This window comes from Haplochromis burtoni, unplaced genomic scaffold (genome assembly GCF_018398535.1).
Source record: "Haplochromis burtoni strain Fernald_Lab_line unplaced genomic scaffold, NCSU_Asbu1 Contig_255, whole genome shotgun sequence".
NCBI lineage: Eukaryota > Metazoa > Chordata > Actinopteri > Cichliformes > Cichlidae > Haplochromis > Haplochromis burtoni.
Window position 1 is genome coordinate 193,438 of NW_024582616.1, and position 27,448 is coordinate 220,885.

Sequence of the window (27,448 nt, forward strand, 5' to 3'; positions counted from 1 at the left end):
CCCCCCCCCTCCGGTCCCATTACCCCTCACACAGGTCTGCCGCCTACGTGCACACGGTGTTCCCGCACATCCAGCAAAGAGTGCAGCTAAGGCAGCAGCCACCTGTTTGCCTCTCACATCTCACATTCACACTGTGGATAAACGTGTGTGACATCACACCGGTCTTGACCTAATTGTGTTGATGGGCTCATAAGTCTGTCAGAGAGCCCGAAGACACCAGAGAGGCGAAGAGAAAGAGAGGGAAAGATGCACGGTCGAGGTCTCTCTTTCTACAGTTTCCACGACAACGGAAAGTACGGTGGAAGAGAGGGAGAGAGAGAAGGAAGGAGACCGAGTGCGAGCAGAGACCTAGGAGCACAATTAACAGATAAATACAAATAAAAGCCGAGACTGCAGCGCTCGTTTGCTGTGACGGGGGAGAGGAGACACTGCTTGAGGCTGCCTTTTAGATAGATCACAGTCAAGGGAAGAAGATTAATTAAGATTAAAAAAGAGCAAATTAGGCCCACGCGGAGGAGAACGGTGAGCCCCCCTCATAAGAAATGCGCCACATGTTTTTAGTCTTATTCTTCACCCTAACCTACACCACCTGTGCTCTTTCCTTTCATTCAGACCCCAGTCCCATCCACCTTACCCGCAGTCATGGCCGTGCCCCAAACGTGAGCTTCTAAAGGCCGAAATGCTCTTAATCTTCCAGTGCCCACTTCACGGAAGCACTGAGAGGACTAGTGCTTCCAGTGGTGGAATGTAACGTGGTACAGTCACGTACAGTGTTAATGTGAGTTACATGTATTTATATGTTAGTCTGTTTACATCATTAATTTAAAGCTTTAGTTACTTTATTATCTGTGGTATTTTAAAACTCTAATAGAAATCTACTGATACCTGAGGCTGTATTGTTAGAGAAAAGGCTGTCTCGCAGTATAAATGTAAGGTAAGAAGTGCGCATGGGCTTTAAGTGGTCCAAAAACTTTAGACCGTAAACGTCCTTATCACCAGTGTCTGTGGATCTGTTTTTTCTTCCATGCATTTCTGATCCACAGCCACGACTTAAACCGCAACCTTGATCTGACACGCGCGACGTGCCCAATGCAAGCTTGAAAGCAAAACGCATTTGTGAGTGTCTGTGCAATGTCGCTCAAACCAACCGTGCGGGTTTAAAGGCCAGCAAAGCTGATCAACAAACATCTCAGCGTGCGGGGCTCGCCGAGCGGCTTTCCGGTGATTCGTTGCTGTCATGTGTATGTCAAATGCAAAACAGTGAGGGTGCACAGCTTTCCACGCAGGCTCAAATGACCGTCTGCAACTCAGTTGAAAACTACACAGAACACACGCACGTGCGCATCTTCCACTCCTCTGAACAATACTCGCATCGACTAAAGATGGCCTAGATTCAGCGATACAATACACCCCCACCCTCCTCCCCCCGATCGGGCATCCGATCTCGTCACACCCAATTAAACAGCGCATATTGAATTCAGCAGGTGGGCAACATGAGCTCGGGGCGCTAAACTGCTGAAGTCCGGTGACTGATATCGGATTCAATATTTGAGATGGGCGCTGGCGACTAATCGAGCGAGTTGTTCTTTTCACGGGCAGTAACTAGAAACGCCTCCCCTGCAGCGAAGGGTCGGAAAGATGAGCTGGGCACTGACATTTAAAGGCCCGCCTCCTAATCGCGTTTGTGCAGAACTGATTTGGAGAGATTTGAGTGGGCTGGGGGCGTGCACGTGGACGCAGACGCTGAGCGATGCAAAGTTGGGGGGAGCTGTCCTGGTGCTGAAATGTTCCGCAGCGCCGCGTGCACACGAGCACCTTTGGTCCTACACACTCTCTGTCTGTGAGGTCACGGAGAGGGCAAGATAATGGAAAGGTTAAACGTGCCCAATCAAGCGGACAGTCACGTGTCTGCGGGCGGTTCCGTGACGTTTGCAACCAGAAGGTTGCTTGGTGACATTTGCGCTTCACGTAGTCGGAGCCTTGCCTATGTTTGTTCGTGACGTAGCCGGCTGACGTAAAAAAAAATGTTTTAAAAGCGAAACAAAACAAACGAGAAGACACGCTCCTTGGTTCCTGCTTTTTTAGTTTTTAATTTGATCAATTTCATTTTTTTAATGTTCTCTGCTTCAGTCCTTCCGAAAAAGTAGACCCGACTTTATGAAACATCTAACAGGCCCAAGCTGCCGCCAGAACCGTACGTGTGCATGGCATAGCATGGCTTTAAGTGCATGGAAATGTATGCACCGCCCGCCTCTTGTTATCTTACTACATATAGCCTCAGAATGCGCTGCAATAAAGAAGCCCAACACTTGTATACATTACATAAGGAGGAAAGCACTTACAGTAAATACGCCTTTAAGGCCTCAATTTAAATTTGTACTATTTAACATTCGGGTTTATTGTTATTACTTTTTAAAGCTGGTCGTTATTTCAATTTTATTTTATTGTATTTACTGCAGCGTGTTTAGGAATTTGGTAGTTAAAGGGAAATTCGGTGTTTTAATTTTTTTCCGATAAAACAAACAAACGCAAAGTTAGTGAGACGCGAACACCACATTACCTTATACGGTCATCACCCCTGAGCGCCCGACCTGTGGTCCCTCTGGAGGCATGACGTTGGCATGGTGACTGAAACTTTGAAACACACAAGGTTAGCTTAAGCCTTAAAACTCCAGTGCACTAAGAAGACAAAAAAAGCACGTTACGAATCATTAATTACACTTTATTGCCACGTTACTGTGGCCTTTGTCATAGTATCACATTTTTGCTTATTATTTATGTCGCTATTCAACGCTTTACGGAGCAAGAATGCGGCGTGGAGTTGTTTTCTGACATGTTCATTTGATATAATCCTCACGTGGCTCTCTTCCTCCTGACAGTGGCGGTTGACGGTTCGTTGCGCGTGGACTGGAGCGCGGCAAGCTCCCTGTCTGACCTAGCGCTCCTGGGGAGCACGCGGACCTCCTTGGCGCGCAGGCTGATACTGACAGCACCTTTGGGCGCACTGGACTTCAGCGAGGTGCCCTTAATTCTCTCTTTATCATAGAAAAAAAAAAGTTTTTTGTGACATAACGACCCCGTGCAGTGTCTTCTGTTGGATAGCTCGGCTAGAGTTCACGTTAGACATTTAAACACAGTTCTGAGTGCTTTCTAATGGGCACTAATGGCGATTCAAATGAAGACAATGTCACATTAAATGTAGTAGCAGCAGGGTGCAGCGCCGTTTAAAGAGACCAGGCCTACTCTACAAAATGGACATGTAGCCTATGTGTTTAATTAGATTCAAAAGCTTTTATCGGCACCTTAATTTCTTTTGGAAAGTGGTTCTGCATTGACAATAATAAGATTATTATAGACCATTTTCACAGGTGTAAGAAACAATGGCTCAAGTCTGCCAGTGAATCATAACAGTGAACTAGTGTGCACAGAAGCAGGATCTCCCCTAATTTGTCCAAATATCCACAGTATTGATACCAGTATTGGCATTGGTATCAGACTGATACTAACAAATTAGGACTGAAATGGAAAAATATACCTCAGACGTGCACTGTATCTTTTTGTGTTTACTGTCATGTTGCCTATATTACATTTAAACAACCCCAAAGGGCTGTAGAGATGGCACATTACTCTCCAGGTCTCCAACAACCCAGTTTCAAAATACACTGAAAGCTGAAAGTTGTCTTGTTAATTTATTATTATGGAAAGTAATCACAATCACAGTGATTTAGCGGTCGTTAAAATGTGTTCGGAATTTGCAAATTAATGATGATTCATCTCATAAATAATGTCACACTGTTCCCCCTATATATGCTGCTTTCATAAACTAAAGCTATCAGTATCAGTGTTGCTATCAGCAGTACTGGTCCTGTATTTACTTTGGATGTAGTCATGCAAGATGTAGCGGTGGTAATATAAACGCTCATATTTGACATTAAGTATTTCAGTAATCTCCTCTCTTCTCGCGCTGATTTGTTATTTCTGTTCTAACAGGCAGTCATGTTATCTGATGCAGATTGTTAACAGGGTGAAAGGGCAGGCTGCTGCAAAAGTTCACGTGTTATTCTTTTATCTTCTGCCTTAAAAGGCTCACCTCTGGCAGCACAATTGTGGCTGAACACGTATGGTCTGGGCCATGTTTTAAGTAAACTGGTGGATTATAACCTGCAGAAGCAACTATCAGATATGGCTGCATCTCCCCACATGAAGTGGAAAATTATTTCCTCAACCTTTCCTGCTCTGATAATTACCTTATTAATCAAGGCACCCAAGTCTGTAATGTGCATTTCAACCTGGGCTTCTTTTCTCCTTTTTAGCTATTGCTGACACTAACCAGCTGGTTCTCAACTGATTTTACAAGCCATTCAGGGTAATTAGTGGCTACTTCTTTCAAATTAGGAATTTTAAATGAAATCTCAGTGACGTGCAAGGTCCCTCACTCTGCACACGAGAGCTTGTACACTGAGAGCGCTGTTGCTCCGCATATGCCCAACTGGAGCATCTGCCTGGATGTTCATTCGAATTCCCAAGCCAAGATGAACACATTTGCACATTTTAATCTGTATTTCTGATCTGACAATTGAAAATACAGGTGGACTCAAGGCTTGACATGCTCTCTCGCAGAACTAAAAAGCCTTGGGGGATGCCCTTGTCTGGCAGGCATATATTTTAAAAAAAGGAGGTAAGTGGAATTTGGGTGAGTCCAGCGGCTCTCTCTGAGAAGTTTTGCAAATATCATCTTGACTGTGAATCTACTAATCTATGTGACCCTGATGCTTTGACCTATTTAAAAGATTCCTATAAGGAACGAAGAAGGGGTTCAGCTACAGCAAGCTACTTAATGCAACAGCAGTGAGAGTTAGCAGGCTCATAATTGGCTGAGAGATGACAAGAGTGATGATGAATCCACCTTGCCCAGTTTTGTCAGTGGATACCATCTGGGTGTGAATAAGATGTGTCGCATAGAGCCAGCCAGGCACTGATTAGCGGCATCTAAGTGATCCATTACGAAATGCAGCCTCTCGCTCTTCATGGGCAGGCCTGATATTGAACATTGGAGACTGTGAGAGACAGCTTGGCTGGACTGCTGAGCTCAACACATCTATATTACAGAGGAAGTGCTCTAATGCTTCACATTTAACGGACCCTGCTTCAGCATCCTACATTTCTATTTAATGCTACAGCGTCTACTGTAAAAAGAAAGCAGGACGCCATGTGTGAGAGTCTCTAATCTGGCTGTCGGTTGGTGTTCTGAGTGTGTGACATCATTGGTGAATCACGCACACAGACACGCCGGGAGGAAGTGTTCCACGGTGACTGGTTGCCATAGAAATGTTCCCATTGTGGAAAAGTTAACAGACAGAGAGAGGGTGAGAAAAGAGGAAGACGGTAGAAACGTGGCGTGTCAAAATATTCAGGCTATTTTCCACAAGTGGAAGCAGAAGCCACAGCGCTCTGTTCCACTAACAGCTCTGAGGGCTTGAATTCTCAACTTTTTTTTGTCATGTATGGGTGGCAGAAGAAGGGGTTGACATTTGGTAAACAAGAACAGGGTAATTGACTCAGTTGGCCAGTACAATGGTACAAGTTAGATTTCTGCTGTGATGTGACCTCAATTAGCCCATAAAACAGAAGCTATGGCTGTAAAATGCTTCTCTGCCAGGCTTATTGGAAAACCTGGGGCATTGTTTTATGTTATTCTGTGGCTGTGTCACTGCAGACCAGTGAAATAGGTAAGCCTAATAATCCACTTTAGGTTCTTAATCACAGGTACAATAGCAAATGCAGCACATTCCAGTGTTTCCCCACAGATTTAGATTCTATTTGTGGTGAATAAGCAATACCATTTGTAAGGCTCTCCTCTGCAAAAAATTGAATTCCCAAGTATTTTGTGACAGATAATGGGTTCAATTTCAATTCCACCATCTTGTACTGCAGCTGTCAGCGGTAGTCCTAGTTCTGCCCTGTGAACCACTTTTAGACCTGCTGCAGGTTCTGGTAAGAGTGGCCCTCCAGCTCTTAGCACAGGCAAAGAAGAACTCCTTTCACAAACTGCAGTCCAAGATGGTGGAGTTGGAATCCCAGATCGTTTCAAATGGATTGAAAAAAATTGTGTTAGCAACGGCTACAGTTTTTTTTAATGGAGTGACAATCTTTGTAAAAAATTTAATAAGAAAAAACTAAATAAAAACAAAGGAATCAAACCTCACAGTATGCTTTTATCTCAGTGTGCAGGCTTTCAGGTGATGCAGTTAAAGAGGCACTGATAATGCAAGTTGCTCTGATGAGTCCGCTGCATTTTTCTCTGTGCTGTCTCCAGGCCACGGCTCACACAGACAGCACTTAACCAATGATTTAAAAGCCAAAGGTGAACCTGAGCAGCCTCTTTGCTGCTGGCAATCAGTAGACCATGAAGTTTTATGGATTCTGATGTGATGTGTGTACGTGCGTATTTGCACTGTTGTTCTTACAGGAGCCAGTACACTGACCTGCAGACATGAAACTTTAAAATGAAGGATTTTGACATTAAAACTCAGTCAGTTGTATTTAAAATATCTGAGGTATATAAATGTGTGCTACTTTGCACTGAATAAAGATTCTGCACAGCAGTCTTGAGCACCCTGTCTGCTCTGAGTACGGTTCATGTCTTCGTGTTCACTCTGCTGTTCAGTGGGGTAGTGGGAGAGCGGGGAGGGAGGGAGTCGATGGAGGAGCAGAGTCGGTAGTCAGCATGATGATGCTCAAGCAGAGAGCTTGTATCCATGTTTTTCAAAAGCTTGTGTTCTTTATAAGAAAAAGCGCATCGTGTTGGGGTAGTGATATCCCCCTGAAATCATCATGGAATATTCCACTGAAAAAAAACAAGCTGTGAAATGAAGTTTAGATTCATGAGGCAGGGTTAGACATGAGTTCTTGAGATGGATTTTCTCCAATGATTTATACAATCCTCCCATGTTAGACTTTCTCAGAGCAGCTGTTTGAAAGCAAATAAGATATTTAGCTGTGGGTCGTTTCTGATTTCCAATTAAAGCCCAACATCATATGTTATTCTAGAGCTCCTTGACGCTATGCATCACGTCTCCTCCAGATTATCCTCCCTCCGATCTGTGAGCACCTCTGCGACACAGGAGGATTAGCATGTCTTGAGTGTGGGATCCCCTCTGCCATGACAGCGCCCCTCTGACAGATAGTTTTGTTGTTCATTTATTCAGGCTGCTGTTTTGTTGCGGTTAAGTGGACTTGACACGACAAGGTCAGGGTGAAGCTCCTGTGTTGAGCTAACTTCATCACCAGTGTTCGTTGCACATCAGATGCGGCCTGCATAGACTGGTGACTCACTGCAACAAGGAAGGGAAATATGGCTTTCATAGTAGGTCAAGTAGTCCAGTGCTGTTCCTTTAGATGATTGAAACTAGAGCATCAGACAGCTCCATTGTGAGTCACAGTGGGATTGGAGACAACCTGTACCTGTTGAGATCCTCTTCAGCCTTTTACAAAAGAAATCATCAAATTGCTCAGTCAGCCAAGTGTGTTGACCCATATCAAGTAACAACGTGGGAGCATTAGCTCAGCATGCAGCCCCTGCTGCTGACGTGCTCCCACGTGAGTACAGGTCGTGCTGTAAAAAGTTAGCAGACAAAGGAACTTGTCAACACCTGATACTCCCTCTGTGGTTTGAGTTTACAGAGCAGACAGATTTGACTGAGGACGGGGTGGAGGGAGGAAGGGGACCATCTTTTTGTCTTCAGTCTGGTTCTCTTAGTTCTCTAATCGGAAATGACCTGTCTACACACACACACACACACACACACACACACACACACACACACACACACACACACACACACTCACACACATTTAAACAGACAGAATTTTAACTATGTCAAAAAAAATAAAAATCTACCTGACAGAGTTGATGCCACTGGAGGGATTCACTTGGGTAACAGCTGTTTGGAGATAATCTGTAAATAAATATGAGTGAAACACATAGAAATGCTCCATTTCCTCAACCATCTCCGTTCTTGCAGCCGCATAGCTAAATCCTCCATTGTATCTTGAGAAGCATCTTCTCAGTTACCTGAACTATTAGTTTGCTAATTAGCCAGCAGGCAAAACCACTAAAGCGAACGTGAGTGCGACCAAGCATCAAGTATTTTTCTGCAACTTCTGTTTCATCCCTTCAACAAACACTATGCTCATCCAGAGTGCTTAAATAGGACATTTAACTTGCTATTGTGTGCTACATAAGTCGGTTAAACATAAGCACAGTCCAGCTTTGGAGTAACTGCTGTACATTATTGATGGTGTGCAGCGTGCAACTCATTAAAACACAGATTAAAGTGTGTAAAGAGAAAATTCTTCAGTTCACAAAGGCTTGTAGTAGTACTCTGTACTCTGAATCCAGGAGTTCCTTCTCTATCAAAAGGCAGCACTGTGTTTTCTCCTGTGACTCATAGCAGGATGTATTCAGAGCTGGCTCACATTCACGCTGAGCTACTGTATGAGTTTTCACTCACTCTTATTTTTTTTCTTTTCTTTTCTTTTCTGCCGTTTCAGGTGAATGTTGACGACACCATTGAGATGTTACCAAAATCAAGAAGAGCTCTCACTATTCAAGAGATTGCTGCGTTAGCACGATCCTCCCTGCATGGTGAGTGCTGCATGATATTGTACATGGTGAAAACACCTGATCATTGCGAAGTCATGTTGCGGTCTAATCCTTGATATTTGGCATATAGGTATTTCCCAGGTGGTCAAGGACCATGTGACGAAGCCTACAGCCATGGCACAGGGCAGAGTAGCCCATCTAATAGAGTGGAAAGGCTGGTGCAAGCCTATAGACACTACAGCGGCCCTGGAGTCAGACTTCAACTCCTATTCTGACCTCACTGAAGGAGAGCAGGAGGCACGCTTTGCTGCTGGTAAGATTTTGTGTTTCTTATAATGTATTATAAAAAGTTATAGAGAGTGTTTTTTACACAGGCACTGGTAACAAACTGAAACAATGACTTAAGGCAAGAGGGCATATGAAAACGTCATGATGAAGCATTAGTTACACAAGAAACCATAATAAGAGTAAATGTAGGCTAATTTAACAGCAAACTCATCACCACTATATTAACGGCATATCAGTTTTGCATGCTCATGAACTTCAATAAATCACTGCAGGTACAATTTAGCATTAAACAAGACCTGTTCACAGAAACATCAACCCCAATCAGCTGATGGCTGGTTAGTACTCAGATATCATATGTCACAGCTATTTAAGCTGCTTCAGCCTACATCGTGTGCAAGCGCTTTTGCAACCCACCTCCACCCCAGCACTTCCATCTAATGCTGTGTCAAACACAACATCGTCACTGTTAGTGTGATCAGGTAAACATGGGGAAAGGAGGTAATGTCACGGTCCTGGGTCGGGTCGACCCAGTATTTTGAGTTTCTTATGTTTTGGTTTATTTTGCATTATGGATTAGTTATTCTCTGGTGATACTGTTTTGATTACAATTATATTCTGATTCTTTAGTTATCTGATGATGATGTTATTATTTCTGGTTTAGGTTGCCTGTGCTTAGTCTTCTCTGCCCGTATGTCCCTCTGTTTGTCCATGACGTCATCATGCCTGTTTACGAGTCTGTCTCTGTCTGGCGAGTTTCCTGTTTTATTGTGAAGGTCCGTGTCGTATGTGAGTGTGCTCAGTTTACGTTTCCCCTGTCCCGTCAGCCCAGATTCCTCCCAGCTGTGTTGCCCTCCTGTCTCTCATCCCCTGATTACTGGTGTGTGTATTTAAGCCCTGGTTGCTCGTGTTCGTCTGTGTCTCCGTGTCAGTCTTGTAACTCCGTGTCAGTCTGTGTAACTCCGTGTCAGTCTGTTACCCTGTGTTCCACGGTGTCCTGTTCCTCATCTGCTTCTCATCCCGTTGTCATATGCTCCCAGGTCTGTTATTTTTAGTTCTCCCAGTTTAGGTGTATTTAGTTATTTGTTATACCCCACTGTTTGTTTGCCACTACACCTCTGTAAATAAAACCACCGGTATCTCATCCACTGCCTGCATCTTGGGTCCTTCTTCCCACTCCACACGGCTCGCCTCGGCAGCCGTGACAGGTAATCTCTTGCCTGAGTTACGTACGTTAATAATATCATTGCGGCACCAATTGCTGATTGCAACACGTGAAGGAAGAGTGGTTTGTGGCTGGATCTCAAACAGGATTAAATCAGCCACACTGTACAGTGGATGTGAGCGGATTGATCTGAAAAACAATAGTATTGATACCAACACAGGTATTGGTGTCAGATCATGACTAGCACGTTAATATTAATACTTTGCTTCTGTCCTCAAAGTGCAATTTGTAGTTCACTGAAATTGCGTTAAATTGTCACATCTATTTTATTTTATAGCCTATTGCACATTTAAACAACAGACGTTGACCCAATGTAAACATTCAAGGTCTCCAAAAAAACTAATTTTCAAAATGCATGATAAAATGACAGGTGTACTTTGTTGTGTACTAATCACAATCGCTGTAATTGCAGTAAATCACAGTGATTTAGTGGTCATTAAAATGTGTTTAAAATGTGCAAATTAGTGAAGCTTGAGCTCATAAATACTGACACATTGCTCTCCGCTATATAAGCTGCCTTTATAGGTTAAAAGTATCTGTATTGGTATTGTCAATGCTGCTCCCATATTTACTTGGTATCAGATGAACAACAAAGAGCTGCAGTACTGCACAGCACTGCTGTATAATGAGACGGGCAATGTGGCGATAAATTCCATGACTTCCAAAAGTTGAATCAAAACACGAGAGCTTACAGTTTTGTGCACTTTAGCTGTTTGTAATGCAGAGTGAGTTCAGCCCAAGCTGAGATAACTCTAATGACATAACCGCGGTTAAGATGTTATTTTCCTTATGTCGAGTAGGTAAGTAGAGCTTTCCTGGAACAGCCTGATTGTTTTTCCACAGCCAGTCACACCTGCCTTCCTAATTTGAATATTGAGATGTAATCACAAAGCAGGCAAAACTGAGACAACAAGAACACTCATTAATACCAGGTGTAAATACAAGGAGGCTCAAATGTCATTGGTCAGGTAAGATATCCAGACACTGATCACATGTTAGCATTTGTTGTCTTTAACTCTTCTCCTCCTCTCATGTTCCTCTGAGAGAGAGAGCGCACTCACCACAGCTCATCTGTCTCCTCTGTATTTCCCCGACTCACTTCATCTTTGCCTACTCTTTCACTCACTCTTGTCCCCTGTATTTATTCTCTTATCCTATTCACTGTCCGTTCTTTAAATGTTTCTCCCCCTGACCTCTGTTTCTCTTACCTCTTTTCCATCTTTTTCACCCTGCCCCTCCTGCCCACTCTCCCTCTATTCTTTTGCTCGCTCCCTGCAATGCAGACTCTCAAGGTTAATTTGCACAGTAAGGTTTTGCTCCCGGCTAGTGGCACCGTAACAGAGCGATTTTCTTCTGTGCCTCCTCTGTTCTGCCTTCTTTTTTTCTGTCCTCTTTAACTGTTTACTCATCCGTCTTGTCTTTGTGATCTCATGGTCTTGTGTACGTGTATTGATGAGGTACCTAAAAGCATTATATCCATACATAAGATCAACACACTATCAGGACTAAACCTGTACTCTTTGTATATAGTACTATTTATATAGTTCAAACAGTACTATATTTGTATAGTATTAGTTGATCCTGGCCAGCTAACTGTAATGCATACCAGAGAGTGGGTTTTTTTGCTTTGTTTTAAACGGTAGATAACAGCATGTAAACATAAAAGCTTCAAATTATTTCATTTCATTCATTTCTTTGTTTCTGTATTACAGTTGGAAGCAGTGGGGGTAGTTGTTGGAGAGATATTACTACACATTGTACTCCTCTTCATCTCAGGGAGCCGCCACTTGTGCTGACTCTCTTTATTTGTTTATCAAGTTTCACCTTGTAGTCTGTTATGGTGCTACTGTGGGTGACTGGAGACACTGTGTGAATGTCAGCAAGTGTGTTAATGCATTAAGCAGGCATGTGCGAATGTGTTAAGTGAGCATTTGGTGGGCTTAGTGCGTATTTGAACTAGTTACTCTAGAACACACTGGTGTTTGTGAATATACTTCTGTGTATGTGTGTAGGAGGCGTGCTGAGAATTGAAAGAGCTGCTGGGGTTGTCCTTTCGATAGACTGACTTCTGCCAGCATGCTCAGACACACACACACACACACACACACACACACACACACACACACACACACACACACTTTGCAGGTAATCCTGCAGAGTATCTCCATACTCACACGTGCCTAGAATATGGTAAATGGCCTGTATTTATATAGCGCTTCACTAGTCCCTAAGGACCCCAAAGCGCTTTACATATCCAGTCATCCACCCATTCACACACACATTCACACACTGGTGATGGCAGCTACATTGTAGCCACAGCCACCCTGGGGCGCACTGACAGAGGCGAGGCTGCCGGACACTGGCGCCACCGGGCCCTCTGGTGAACGGGTGAAGTGTCTTGCCCAAGGACACAACGACCGAGACTGTCCAAGCCGGGGCTCGAACCGGCAACCTTCCGATTACAAGGCAAACTCCCAACTCTTGAGCCACGATCGCCCCATATAATGTCATTGAAGAATGTGGCAAACTATGTATGTGTTCATTACAGTGAGTCCAGACCAGTTTCTGTTGCCAGCACTGTAGCTGCATGGCCAGATTTATATTACGCCAACGAGGTGAAGTTACATTATGAAAGGTTATGCTATGTCAGGTTACGCTATACTATGTTATGTTACTCTATGCTATTATTCTTTGTTATGCTATTTTCCGTTATGTTATGCTTTATCACGCTACACATTGCACGTTATGCTATGCTACGCTATACTATGTTATTTTACACTATGCTATTGTTCCTTGTTACGTTATGTTACTCTGTGCTACGTTACCCAGTGCTATGCTACGTTGTAAAGTGCTTCACCTATTGTAATGCTACCCTGTGGTACCCTCCATTACACTATTTTGCTACAAATGAATGTAAATTGTAGTTTTTTTTTTAAACTACATTTAATAATTAATAATTTGTTTTACTTTCCTGTTGTCAATTTACTTTAGCATCTTGAATTATATTCAGATTTTCAATTATAATTAATTAGATAATTAATAATAAATGTAATTATAACATTTAATAATTCTCATTATGAATAAATAATGAATAATATTTTATATAATTTTGTACTCATTTTCTTTAACTTATTTATATTTTGTTTTCTTATAGTTCATTTTACTTTATATTTTTGTTTTTAGTTAAACACATAAGGTCTTTTTTACCTTATAGATATTTTGTGAAATACTATTTTTATTGATCTGAACTAAATGTTTACTTTTCTTATTAAAGTTCTTTTATTATTGTAGCTTGTATTTAATGCTTGCTTAAAGGAATTATAAAAAGACTTTGAAAGGAGAAGTAAAGAGCAGTCCGCACTATTTCTATTGCTGGTACATGTGCCAGTGTTTGTGAGGACGCTCAGGGCCAAGTTACAGTGAAAGATGAATGAGATCATCGATCTTTCTCTGTGGGAGACAACGCACGAATACTGAGCATTGAGCAGGGAGAAAGAGAGTCAGAGAGACATGAGGTGATGGAGACGAAGGAGACAGAAATTCTAATAAGAAGAGAGGGGCAGGTATGCACTATGAAAGACAATCGAACAGTAGTCATGAGCAGGCGAGTGGATAGTGTTTTATCAAGAAAGACATTTGTAAGAAAGGCATGATGAGAGTGGGCAGAGACATGATGAGGAAAACAGAGAAAGGGCTTTCTGATTGGTCAGCTTCTGCTGATGATAACTGGTGACTGGTCACTTGGTTCTTATAGCTTACTGGTTCTGGCACTTGCTGAGTCACATCAACAACAAACTCAAACACACACACACACACACACACACACACACACACACACACACACACACACGCACGTACAGCCGTCTGCCATCATGAGTATGCATTAAATGCATCATGACATGCGTGTCATATTTTCTTATTTTATAAAGAAATGATATCATTGTCATTTCAATAAAAATGTCAGTGCTGATCAATAATGGATCTTTCCTGCTATTATGAGAGGCAAACACATTTAGCCAGTGCTAGACTCTCATCTTTGTGCTTCTTCCAACTCACTGTCTCCTCGGCACTGGAAGGAATGCAACCTGCATAACAACATTGTCACACACTCTGTGACATCTGTTTGAAGTACACGAGCTAAATGGCTGCCGAACAGCATTTACTGCAAAAGGAGAACAGTCTGTGTCCCTTCTTATTCTGCGCCGTGTGCTTTGTTGCTCGGTCAGACCTGCCAATTAAAATCAGCTACATGACGTGGAGGCTCACTGCCTTGCTGCTCCTTCTTGTTACTATGCCAATCATGTCATAGCTTGTGTGCATGTGTAGCTCATGCGTGTCCGTGTGTGTTTGCAGGTGTGGCGGAGCAGTTTGCCATTGCAGAGGCTAAGCTGAGGGCCTGGTCCTCCGTGGATGGCGACGAGTCCAATGATGACTCATATGATGAAGACTACCTGCCTGCGAATGAGCCCACCACACAGAGCACAGGTAAGCACCCACACAGACACTAAATCACTAAATCACATTTACTTCCTTCATATTGTGCCCTTCCTCCCTAATACCCTGTTACACACCCTCTTCCTCACTCCCCCCCTTCATTGTCTCTGTGTCTTTCATTGTCCCAGTGCCCTAGTTTTCATCCTCTCCAGACATTTTTTTTGGTTCCTTGGTGCAATTTGATATCCCTCCTGCATGTTTAATATCATTTCCTTTGCAGCAGAGACAGTGTCTGTGTGAGGATGGTGTGTGAGCGGGTTATAAATACACAGAGTGCATCTGACCAAGGCAGTGTGTACGTGCATGCTCGTGTTCACCACAGCTTTCATCTTGATTACATGGAACCACCAATAACCCGTACTGCAGCTAATAAGGTTCACCTCATTCTTGCATCTATGTCTTCATATGATCATCAATGTTTTCTTACCTCGGGGCAAAGACCCTTCAGTGAAGACAGCTCCACATGTGCAAACCTGTTTGTGATATTAATCAGCTCTACATGAAACGTGATCTGAGTTTGTGACACTGTGAAACCGACTTTTTCATTTTACTGTTGAATAGATCCCGACCTCCGCTGCTTCCACAGTGATTCCACTCAAATCACATTTTGTCATCCTTATAATGCCATGTTAGTATTTCTACTAAAAATATTTGCAGGACATTGCATGGCTTTATTTAAAGAGTAACTTTTTAACATTTTTAAACTCTGTGCATTGAGTAGCTTCTAACATGAGAATGCTGGTGTTTTAACTTCCTGTGTCTTTTTAGCAGTAAACTCTGAAACATGAGTTTGTTTAAAAGGCACTCTATGGAGATAAATACATGTGCAGTAAAATGCATATGTTTCGTAACACTTTATAAAAAAGACAATAATTAATAGAGAGTAAATTCATAGTTAAACTTCATTTCATTATTTTTCTACTCTGAGATTATAGTTGTCAGAGTATTTTTGCTTTTAAGGATTTTATTATTCATATAATAATCAACTAAGAGTGTTTATATTTCTCTTATGTACTCAACCAGCTGCATATTTTAATTGCTGGCCCCCTACTCTATAACGGAAACTGTTTGCCTTCACATTATCAGTCTTTGCCTTCACATTGTCACTGTTTGCCTTCACACTAGCAGGAAACCGCCACCCACGAGTAAGAAACAACCTTGTAGAGAACACGGAGTTTTTTGATAAACCACACCTGTTTTCTTGACAAGATAAGGATGATATTTCCTTTTCTGTATGCTTCATGATGTGTATAAATAAAGCCAGACTGCACCAAGGAGGTGTGTGAGTCTCTCCCTGAGTCTCTCACCCGTGCACGTTTAAAACTGCTCTAAGTGTCTGAGTGATATTTCATTGCATCTGAGTACTTTGATAATAGAATATCTTTAACAATAGTAAAGCTTACTGTGATTGTCATTGAAAAGTTTCAGTGCTTAAATTTATCAAATTATAAACTGTTTTTTGGTTGTCTAATACAAAACTGTAACTTGTGTTTTTGAAAGTACTTAAGTTGGCAGGGAGCGTGGCATTTAGAATAAATGACAAGAAAATAAACCTCGGGGCAGCAGTTTATATCCCATTATACCCAGTGCTTAGTTTTAACTTTTTAATTTTATTTAATCAATTATTTGTTACTTTTGTTGCAGTTTATTTAGTTCAAGTGGGCGGATTGAGCCAAATATTGATAGTATCGATACTAAAGCTGCTACTGGTATTGGATCGATATTAGCACAAACAGATCAATACTTTACTTCTATCCCCTAGTTTCAGTATATAATATAATATGATATAATATAATATAATATTTATTACATACCCTGAGGACGTAACACTACCGTTATTGCCATTTTAGTGTGTACTCTCAATCTAGAGTTTATGGTATGTCATCATGATATTTTAAAACAAAGAAACAAAAAATTAAGACACAAATAAAAATTAATGACAAAATGACAAAACTACAATAGCTCCAGAGTGCCTCTAGTGGTAAACGTCTCCATAGGGTTCCTTTAAATGAGGAAAAAAATTGATTTGATTCTGCAGTCAGTCACAAAAACCAACTGAAAATGTTATCTTATCGCTGTTCTTCTTCCTTCAGGACTTCATGCTTACAGTCTGTGTCATTCCCTCTAGATGTGCCATCTTATCCTCCCTACTTGAAGGACCTGATCCACAGTCAGCTTTGCCAACACCTCGGCTTCCGAAGCCCCTGTTGCGAGAGTCGAGGTGGAGGTGTAGAGGGAGGTGGCAGTGGAGAGCCCTCCCCTACGGCAGGCTCTCCTGACACCCTGTGCTCCAGCCTCTGCAGCCTGGATGAGCAGCACCCGCTGCTGCGCGACCTGGGAGGCCACCGCGGCACCCACTCCCACAGCAACGCCGCAGAGCTTGCTGCAAAGATCCTGTCAGCGCTGCATGGACGGGAGGAGCTGCTCCTTGCCCGACTTCAGAGGGTGGGGCAGAGTGGGCCTGGCGGGGGAGACTGTGGCTTCCAAAGCCTGGGAGTGGTAGGGCGGGGCATCAGGCCCTGTGGGGGTCAGGACTCGCCTTGCTACTCAATGTCTTATTCTGACACGTACCTGTCACCAGGTGAGGATGACGACACCCCCTGCAAGGACTATGACAGCACCGTGTGCCAGGTGGAGGCGGAGCGCAACAGGGTGGAATACCCGCCCGACTACGACCCTCGCAGGAGGGTGTCCGACGTGGCCTCCTCTGGTGTCGTTTCTCTGGATGAGGAGGACGAAGAGGAGGAGGAGGAAGAAGAGAGGGCAGGAGAGCCAAACAACCAGTGACTCCTCTCTTCTCGCCTCAGTGTTGAATCCCTCCACACCCTCCGAAAGATTCCCTCGCCCCCTTCATGGCATCTGAAAAATGTCACCCTCTGAGCATGTTGGGTTTTTTTCTGTCTCTCCTTGGACCGATTAAATCATCCGTCTTTGCCTTACTTGCAGCATTTCCTCATAACTGCTTTGTCCTCATCCCACGTCTCCCGTCAGTTTTCCTTTGAAGGCGTCCAAACAATCCTTTTTCTTATCAATGTGAAAGCGGCGAGTGTGCTGGACTTGCTGAAGCAGCCCAGCGACCGACTCGTGGGTATGACGCTCACAGTTTTCGGCTCTGTTCTGTACCTGTGAAGCAAACAGACGCCACTCCGAGGCACACAGAATGCCTGAGAGTCCAAAACTCTGACTTACTATTTGCATGTTTTTTGCAAGTGCTGAAATCATTGGGCTGACCCGGTCTTGAGCACGATTTGTAATCTCAGCTGTTCTGTATAACCCCCCTCCCTCCCTGCCCATCTCCCCCCTCCCACCTCAGCGTCTCCCACAGGAGGGCAGGTTGACATTGCATCCTGGGACCTGCCCTTCCTCCCTCCCCCCAAACCCCCCTCCTTTGCAAGAGACTAAATAGCATCCTTTTTGGGCATGGCTTGCTGAGTATGCCAAACTATTTATCCCTGTCACTACCAATTATGAGCAAATGCTGGGAATGTCTTCAAAGTGACAGGACATAGTATGTATTTTAAAATAACAAAGTTAAAAAAAACAACTAACAAACAAACAAATTTGTCACAGATGATATGACAGAAATGATATGTTTTTATTGTACTAGTTTTCTATCACTCAGACAGTCGTTGTTCATATTATTCCAAACGTCATTATGATGGGCATCCGCCATAATGATCAGCTTTGGCTTCTGGATATTTTGAGTGATTCTGTGGATTCCTGCAGGGAAAACACAAGAATTTTGGCAGTCCTGAAGTGGCTGTGGGTGTTCAGCAGGAAGCCACGCAGTCTTAAACAGACAGATATGTTTTTTTGTTTTTTCCTCTGTGAAGCGATAAGTTGCATTGGAGATTTTTCTATATTTTTGTATGCGTTGTCTTGCTTTGATCTCTTCGCCTATGCGGCGTGCCAGTGTATGTGGTTTTTGCACGAAGCTAACGTGGCTGTAGATTTCTCCTTTTCTTTGTTATCACTGTGTGATATAGTCTACTGGGAAACAAACAAACAAAAAAAACATTCAAATGTGAACAAAAAAAAATTATTTCAAAAGAAGATACTGTGATACAGTTTGTTATCGCCATTTGTCATGATCCTCGTGAAGAGCTTGTTTTTTTTTTTCCCTCCCTTCCTCCTTTTTTTCTTTCCAAAAACGCTCTTCGCTCTCTTCTCTCATGCTGACTCTCGGAAAGCTTTGCCTTTTATTCTCGACTTTCTCTTCTTTTTCTACGATGCTTGGCAAAAGGGCATGTTTATGTGACACGTTGCAGAATCTCCTGTCTCCATTGTGACGTCAGGAGTCCTGTTGAGGTTCTCCCAGAGGGACTGTCATTCATACAACTCAGGAAATCCCATCGGACCAGAGCATCGATGCATCCCGCCCCCGCTCGCATCACACCGCTCAGCTCTCATCCTCCGTGTGTGTGTGTGTGTGTGTGTGTGTGTGTGTGTGTGTGCGAAAAAGCCCGGTGCGCATACTAATTTTCTACAAATAATTAAAGCACAGAATCAGTCCCCACATCCCTTAATTTATTTTGTTCGACTGTTTAGAAAAACCTCACTGTGCTACTCTGTAAGTTTTTGCACAGGTGTGTGGGTGTGTTATTGTGTGTATGTGTGTCTGTATTGTAAGATGTCAGCAAGCACTTTAAGCTTGCACCGTATATTCATTCCAAAATCCCTTCAATGCAGCAATTCCCTTTAAAACAGTGTCTGGTGTAGCTGGGAGCTGGACAGAGGTTTGACTTCTACCAGTGTGGGAGATTAAAAAAAACAAAAGGTGCATAAAATGAAAAAAAAAATTAAGCAAAAAGTGGCGATAAAGCTAAATCGTCTGAATTCTGATCAAAACTATGTGAATATGAGGAGGAGCATTTGAAAAGATTGTGACAACTCAGGGGGAACCATTGAAGCTGTGCCTTTCATTTGACCTCCCATGTTTCATCATCATCGCCATAATCAAATCTACGATGTCACTCAGGCCGTAGCTTGGCCTCCTTCCCCCCCTTTGCTAAAAAAACAAAAAAAACAATATGAGTGAGAGCAGAGTAAAAATCCTGAGTTGGAGTCGGACAGCGAGAGCAAAGATCCTGTTGCGTCTCCTCTGTGTCCGCCTGCTGTAGCTGGAGGTTACAGCCGGCCCATTTGCGTCATTGTCCTTTTGGTTGACATTAAAAGCTGGGCGATGCTGGCAAAGCGAGGTTGTGCTTTTGTCTGGGTGTCGTGACGCGAGTGTGCCATTGTCCACCCCCCACCCTGAAACCCCCTCCTTTTTTCCTCTATTTATCTTCTCACTTTGTCCACCACTGTGTTTGTGTGTCTCTGAGCGTCCTCACCTTCCATCTGTGTGTGACTGTGTGTGTGTGAGACTGAAGGTGATGCATTTTTCATTCACCCAGCTGTCTTATTCTGTCTCACACAGATCCACAAAATGTGTTTTATTATTAGAGACTTCAGCCATTAACCTTTTCCTGTGTAGAAGTGGCATTTTTCTGGATTTCTTCATCTTTTCTGTCCTCCTGGGAGTGTTTTGTCCATATAAAAAGTAAAAAATAGCAGATTTCCCACTGACACGCACGCAGACAGCCTGATGAATGTGTCCCGTTTCCATCCTGTTGTAGCCGTCCTGTCATTTCCTGTCTCCTCTTCTCCCACCTTTCTTTTGTCCCTTCCCCCCCCCCCCCCCCTCCCCATTCTCTCTCTCGCCCTCCATCTATCTCCACAGGGGTCTCATTACGTAACTAAGAGGACATCTGAGTGCCACCTTTGCCGACAGGCAATTAGCTAGCGATTATAAAACCGCCTGGTGATCGGGAGATGCGTGTCTCTCCTGTCTATCGTTTTCCCCTTCACTCTGTCGTTACCCTCCCCCCACTGCCTCTCCTCACCACCACCACCACCTGTTTTCTAAGTGACATCTTTCGAGGTTGGCTGTCCCAGAAAACTCCTCACAGTTTTTTTACTTCCACGGTCTCTGTTTTGAAGTGAACAATATTTTGTGGGCCACTAACAAAAGACCACCCTGCTGTCTCTGAGTCTGACAGATGTCTTTGCAATGAAACATATTCCTTAGTGTGTGTGTGTGTGTGTGTGTGTGTGTGTGTGTGTGTCTGGGCAGTGTGTTTTCGTTTGTTGCTTCAGGCAAGCACTGACATTGGATACTTATTAGAGAGAGGTGTTCCAGATTCTGTGTGTACGTGTGTGATAGTGACGGAAGAACCCAGCGCTATAAAAAGACATCAAAACATCTGTTGGACAGTGTCAACGCAGGGGAGGGGGGTGGGGGGGTGTATGAATATTCAGTTGGCGTTGGTGCCCCTGTCCCCTTATAACCTACTTACCATTTTAGAGCAAAGCTGAAGGGCCTGGGGACGGATCTCTTTCTCTCCGCGCCACAGCCCCACCCGCCTGTGGATATCAGGACGAGAGCTGCAAACACAAGACAGACAGAGAGCGTGAAAAGTGCTGCAGGAACACAGAGAGTGGAATCTTCCCAGGCAGAGATGGTCTATGTTTAACCTACATTAGCCACTGCTGTTTTAATTAAAATGTTCCACAAATCCTCGGGGGTGGGTGTTTGGGTGCACATGGCGACGCGTGCACTCTGAAATGAGAGGAGGCTTGTGTGAGTTCAGAGAGCAAAGCCATACAACTGAGAGAGAGGCATCGCAGCACTATGGGCTAACAGGGTACGAGGAAATGACTGTAAATGAATGTATTGTCCCATCCACATCCTACCTGGGATGCATGTACCACCACCCACATCCACCCACATCTAACACTCAAACTCAACCTCTCCTCCTTCTGAATTGAAATCATCTCTCTCTCTTTCTTTTTTCCTCCCTCTTCTTTTTAATACTTTCTTCCTGTTTTGGCTGAATGTAATTATTTGAATATTACCATATTGGATTTGAAAAAAAACAACAACTTTGTCTGCTGCATCTGATATTATTTCAACTTAATAAAAATATTGTTATTGCTATTTACAAAAAAAAGTGTGTTCTTTTTTTAATCGCATGGTGATGCAATGTTCTCCAAGGATTTCATACAGTGTTTAAAGGTTGTTATTATTAGATAATGAACTATTACTTTACATCCTCTGTCAGCATCATTTAGTCCTGGATGCTCACTTTGGACACACAACATAAACCCTGTTGCAATTAGCTCCCTGACGTGATGATATAATAATTATGAAGTCATTAGCAGGGCAGAGGACGCTCGTTGGAGACAAACTGCACAGAATCGAGCTGGTTCCAGTGGTCCTGCAGTAGTATGTATTTCATTTTTCCATGACATCACAGGCCCCCAGGGAGCCAGCTAATGCATTTGGCGGTTCAGGAAAGAGTGGAGAGGATGGATAAATCAGAGCAGAGCTCGATACTGAGTTCACACTCAGTGTTACGTCCCCACATGAAAACTAGGCAAAGAGGGTGGGGGACAGTAACAGTTGGATCCAGGTTGAAATGAAAAGAACGCCAGGCAGAGGTATTTAACACAAAATATATCTTTATTATAATCTGTTAACTCAATATTCATATAAACAGCAACAACAAAAAGAGACAGCAACGCTGCTTTAATGATAAATCAGACAGGCCAACCCAAAGAGACGGCGACCACGTCAACAAAGAAAACAACTATAAGGCTTCAACAGAAAAAGACAGCAAGGAAGACTACTGCTCAGTTAAGAGCTACTCACAAAGAGCCACACACAGTGGGGCTGGTCACACACAGCAGGCCTTTTCCACACCTAGACCAGTCTCACACACTGCCCAGCACAGAGGGAAAACCTCTGTGCTGGGCAGAAGCCTCTCCCACACCCACACTGCTCTCCTCCAGCTTATATCACCTCTGAGGGTAATTGGTGGTAAACGAGGGCAGATGAGCAGCAGGTGTGTCCTAAGGGAGAAGGCAGGGGCAGGGAGAGGAGGAGGCGGAGAAAAAAACCACACCCACACAAGGGCAGTTTCAGGAGGCCCAGCTAGGGCCGTAACACTCAGACAAATGTAAATCACCATTAAGTTATGGGTCGCTGAACCCCAGTGATAATGAACTTAAAGACAAAAAAAGAATCATTTTAGATTTCACAGACTTCATTCACAGCATAAAGTATGTAGATTGGCAAGCAGTGGAAATTATAACCTGACTTTAGGATAAAGTGAGCAGGATCGGGGCTGTGACAGATGGTTAACAAACTTAACTGACCATCTGACCACGTATATTTCAGCAACAGGGAACTGGTCTGTTGTCATTGTTTATGCACGATGACACCCTACACTTCATTTTTAGCTACATGTTATTTGACCACTTCTCCAACACTTCTCACAGAAGTCAGACTGCCTCCAGCATGAATATTCTGCAACATTAAATACTGTTTGACATCAACTGTATATAATAACATTGTGGCCAGCATATAAATATAAACAAAGATAATAAAAAGATATTCCATTTTCTCATTAGACCCAACTACGTTTTGCAAACACAGAAAACACCCCGTACAGGCCACTATCAAGAATGCAGATTTATAGCACTTCAGGGGCGATTCTAGGATCAGAGCTTTGGGGGTGCTGAGTACCCAGAGAGCTGCCCAGCCAGGCAAAATAAACTTTACACGTCAGGTTGAGACTTCTTCCCTGTCTCTGTCAGTCCCTGCATCCTTAAATGTCTCCAGTTGTCCCAAGTTCTCTCTGACTGTCTCCTTGGTGCATTTAAACCCCTGTTCCTCCCTGTCTTCCACATCTGTTGTCTTCATCTCTGTTATCAGTCATTATAATTTTACCATCTCTGTGCAAGACTGCAAATTTCTTTATTAAATCATAAGATTCTTAAATTCATCAAGTCTCTCTGTGCCTGGATCCTCGTCACAAAACATAACATCACTGTTTTTGTCACTGTACATTTTAACACAATTTAATCCCCAAATTTTGAAAAGTCTGTAACAAAACCATCAAATCTGATAAAGTTTATTTAAATGCTGCAAAACAAGAATGGATTAGAATAAAAGAAATACATATCCTAACCTTAATTACTGCGGGAGAATAATGAATGATGCTCATGGTGAGTAAAAAGTAAACTGAGTGCATTTTTTGGACAGAGATTCAATTTTAATGAGTATGTATAATATAATACAGTTACATAAAAAATACTCCCAAAACAGAATAACTTATTACAAATAAATTATTACAAAATACTAATAAAAAAATATAAAAATGGAGGCAACTTTGCCTGTGGTAGAATGTATACAATGTATGAAAAAATCTTTACTGCAGACACTAATTTGACTAATTTAATAATACTAATTTTGTGTTGTAACATTTATGAGTTTCATGTTTGGTACTTGGGAGAGCTTGACATTTTCTCAGGTGGTACACACTGTAAAAAGTTTGAGAAACACTGATAAGGTAAGTGTATGTGTGATTTTGGAAAACATTTACCGGTAAAGCTGCAGTACAGAATCTTTGAAACAAACAAGCTTAAAACATTTTTAGAATATAAACAGAGCATCTGCTTCTCTTTGCAGCTCCTCACTCCACCAGGGCTGTTTGGCACTTTCTGATGCGGCAGTCATACAGACAACTGGACGGTCCAAAAGTTGGCCTACCCATTACTGGCTGAGGTTTTAGTAAAGTTGTGGCTGAACCACATAAAAATATATCATGAATTTTAATCTCCCCAATCCATTATAATGTTATGTTGGAATGTTGTTAGAGGGTCAAAAATGTTTCAACCCAGTTTGTTTTGCAGATTCTGTATAGCAGCTTTAATATAGGGAGAACACAACTTCCTGATTGTGTGAGTAAAATCAGGTTTTTTCTCTTTGTCAGTTTAACAGTTTCTGTTTTGCCTGTCACTGTTCCCTGTCTGTTTTCTTACCTGGTTCTTCCTGACCTTGTACTTTCTCCTCACGTTCCCCTCTTTCCTCTCTCCCTCTTTGGACTGACAATCATACACAACTAGATTGTATTCAATTAGATGAAAATTTACATTAATATGAAAAAAATACTATTAAGATCACTAATGAAAAGTCCTCTCTCAGTGTACTTTCAACCAAAAGGCAAATAACCAAACCACATGAACATCTAATAAAAGATAAACATTGAAACACTGATCCAACATTATTCTTGATTGACGGATCATTTGATTTTACACTTTTACCTGAATGTGGCTCCTTTTTTTGAAAAAACTTCCTTATATCCATTATGAACCTGGCTGTCTCTCTGTACACACACACACACACACACACACACACACACACACACACACACACACACACACACACACACACACACACACACACACAACAACAACGGAGTTATAAGGTTAATGGGCATTCAGTCAGTTAGCTAGTTAGTATCCATTTCAAACAGGACAGTGGTAACAACAGCAGGCTACGGACAATTTAAAGTTTTAGATTTTAAATAGGCTGTATACATTTCAATGGGAGCAACAGGACGGTCAAATGTCGCTGATTTTACTACAGAGCAGGACGGATTGTAGGGTAGAAAACATTGTTGGAAAACACGTTTTCAACACAGCAGGTTACCTGGTGTAATGTTGAAGCACCCCCAAAAATTGCCCCTGAGGCACTTCCACATCAGCTTTTCACACTCGAAAGAGAGGTCCATCTTTTATATACAGTTTATGGTCTTAATGCCACTCTGTGATTAGCTGTTTGTGGTTCTGCCATTAACAATGCCTGACTGATCAAAAGTTGTTTCAGTACAACATTTTAAAAACTTCACAGACAGAAACGAACAGAGTCAATCAGTTTTCTTGTAGGGGATTAAAAGCAGTATAAATATACTAATAAAATGTGAGTATATATCACTAAGTTGGTTGAGAAGTGAGCTTAGAGAAGGCAACACAACAGTTGACAGGTGTAGTGATTACTCGAGAAGAATGCAGATGTTAATAACCTGCAGATGTTTGTGACAGTCCCATGGCCAAATGTTCCCGGACCAAAGACCGTCAGATCAGTAAGCATTCAGATTACATTCAAATGAGAAGCATGTATTATTTCATTAACCTTACTCCTACTAGGCTCCTACTGTCTGCAGCTACCGTCTTGTTGAAATATATCTCTTTCATCCCATTCTGACTTCAGAATAGCAAGAAGAAGGATCATTTTCACTCATATTTACCCTCTTATTTCCAGTGGAATATTTGTTTGCTCCTCACCTTGGAGGCGTTTTTTTCTCTGATCATCTTTTTTTGTCTGGGTTAAAAAGCAGAGCACGAGGTTCTCTCCAAGACAAAAAGAAAAGCTCGGTGTGAGTCAGGCACATCATTTATCAGATGGCAGTGTAATGTATCCATTGCATTCCTCTGAAGAGGCAAAACACATCTTTCTGACCTAGAAAGATAATTCAGTATGACAGGAGATCAGCTCTCAGCCTCACATTCCTTTTAATGATGCAAATGTTTCTCAGTAGTGCACAGTATTAATATGTCATATAATACTAACCTACAAAGATGTGCAAAGTCCCATGTTTTTTTTATCCTTGTACCTGCACTACAGAGTATTTTAGATTAGCTTTACATCTGTTTTTCAAAACAGAAAAATACAGTTGACACCAGGGCCGAGGAAAAAAAATGACACACTCAAAAAATAAAAAAGACTTCTTCATGATACAAATCTCATCTTGTCAAGGCTGTGAAACAGAGTGGAACCACATCTGATCTTCCCAGCTCAGGCAGCCATGAACAGATCAGACCTCTGCCATAGAGTGAGAAATCTGATTATGAGACTTGGGCTTGAATGGCTCCAGCTCAGGCTGTGAGCTGAACATATCCAGTAGTATCTGGGTCAAGACTTAAAGAAAATTCAAATACAGAAAGTTTGAATTCTGAAAACTGTGACAATATAAATCCAGAATATTAATAGAAGACCTGCTGTAGAGCTGTACTTGAATTTAATTTATCTTCGACATTAAATATTTCAATTAACCTAAAATTCAGAAACCCATACAGAACCCTCCAGCTTGTAGAGCTGGTCAGCAATGCCATGAATTTAGGTACTGTAATTGTATTTTGTATAATTTTTATAATTTAAAATCAGTAATGCCAAAAGTCCCACTAATAAATGAAGCCAACGCACTTGTTATTTAAACCTGCATTTTTGTACTTACCACCAGGGGTGACTCTCCAGGTTGGAAAATAATCTGTAATATATCAGAAATTATCTATCCCCCCAGTAAGCATTTTCATTATATCAGGCTCTACTTTTCCAAATAAGGGTCAAACTATTCCTAAATACGTGGCTACATTGTGTTTCCAGGCTGTTACCATATAAGTGGTTACCATATAACAAGTTTCTTCCTGTTAAAAGGGAGTTTTTCCTTCCCACTGTTGCCAAAGTGCTTGCTCATGGGGAGGGGGAATCATCTGGGTTGAGTTTTTCTTTGTATATATTATTGTAGGGTCTACATTACAATATAAAGTCCCTTGAGGCGACTGTTGGTGTGATTTGGCGCTGTATAAAAACATTGATTTGAAAATTGAAGTGTGCAGTGCTCTCAGTTTCCTGGTCAGATTGAACTCTCACATCCAGTTAAAAGCAAAACAAACAGGAAGTTAATGACATCACCTTTAGTGTCATGGTGTAACTTATTAGAATCCAAATCAGAAAAATCTTTCTTGTTCATCACAGAGCAGTGGAAATTTGTCTAAAACGTTTCACGTTTCACGTTTTTTCACGTTTAAGCTTGGTCAGCTGTTGTTAGAATTGATTTAATATTAATTTCTAGTATCAGCTGATGTTCACTGGAGCCACAGCTATAAAAACTGCTGGTCATGATATCGGTTTGGATATGTGGTGAGAGGGAAACATGAAGATGAAACCAGGA

At 42.3% G+C, this 27,448-nt stretch overlaps 1 protein-coding gene across 7 annotated transcripts in view; it reads left to right on the forward strand.

Annotated features, from left to right (window-relative positions):
* Positions 1-21,588, forward strand: part of zgc:165508 (uncharacterized protein LOC100101652 homolog) — a 24,128-nt gene extending 2,540 nt beyond the window's left edge. For 3 of the 7 annotated variants that reach the window (XM_005938303.3, XM_042227332.1, XM_005938306.3), the window contains exons 2-6: positions 2,880-3,019; positions 8,554-8,647; positions 8,736-8,918; positions 14,469-14,600; positions 16,738-21,588. In XM_005938303.3, coding sequence (XP_005938365.1) covers positions 8,578-8,647; positions 8,736-8,918; positions 14,469-14,600; positions 16,738-17,396 — 1,044 coding nt within the window. In that variant the 5' untranslated portion in view covers positions 2,880-3,019; positions 8,554-8,577 and the 3' untranslated portion in view covers positions 17,397-21,588. Of the gene's footprint in view, positions 1-64; positions 779-2,879; positions 3,020-8,553; positions 8,648-8,735; positions 8,919-14,468; positions 14,601-16,737 lie in introns of those variants that run through there. The other 4 variants (XM_005938302.3, XM_042227333.1, XM_042227334.1 and 1 more) reach the window with 2 other exon arrangements.
* The last annotated feature ends 5,860 nt before the right edge of the window (positions 21,589-27,448 follow it).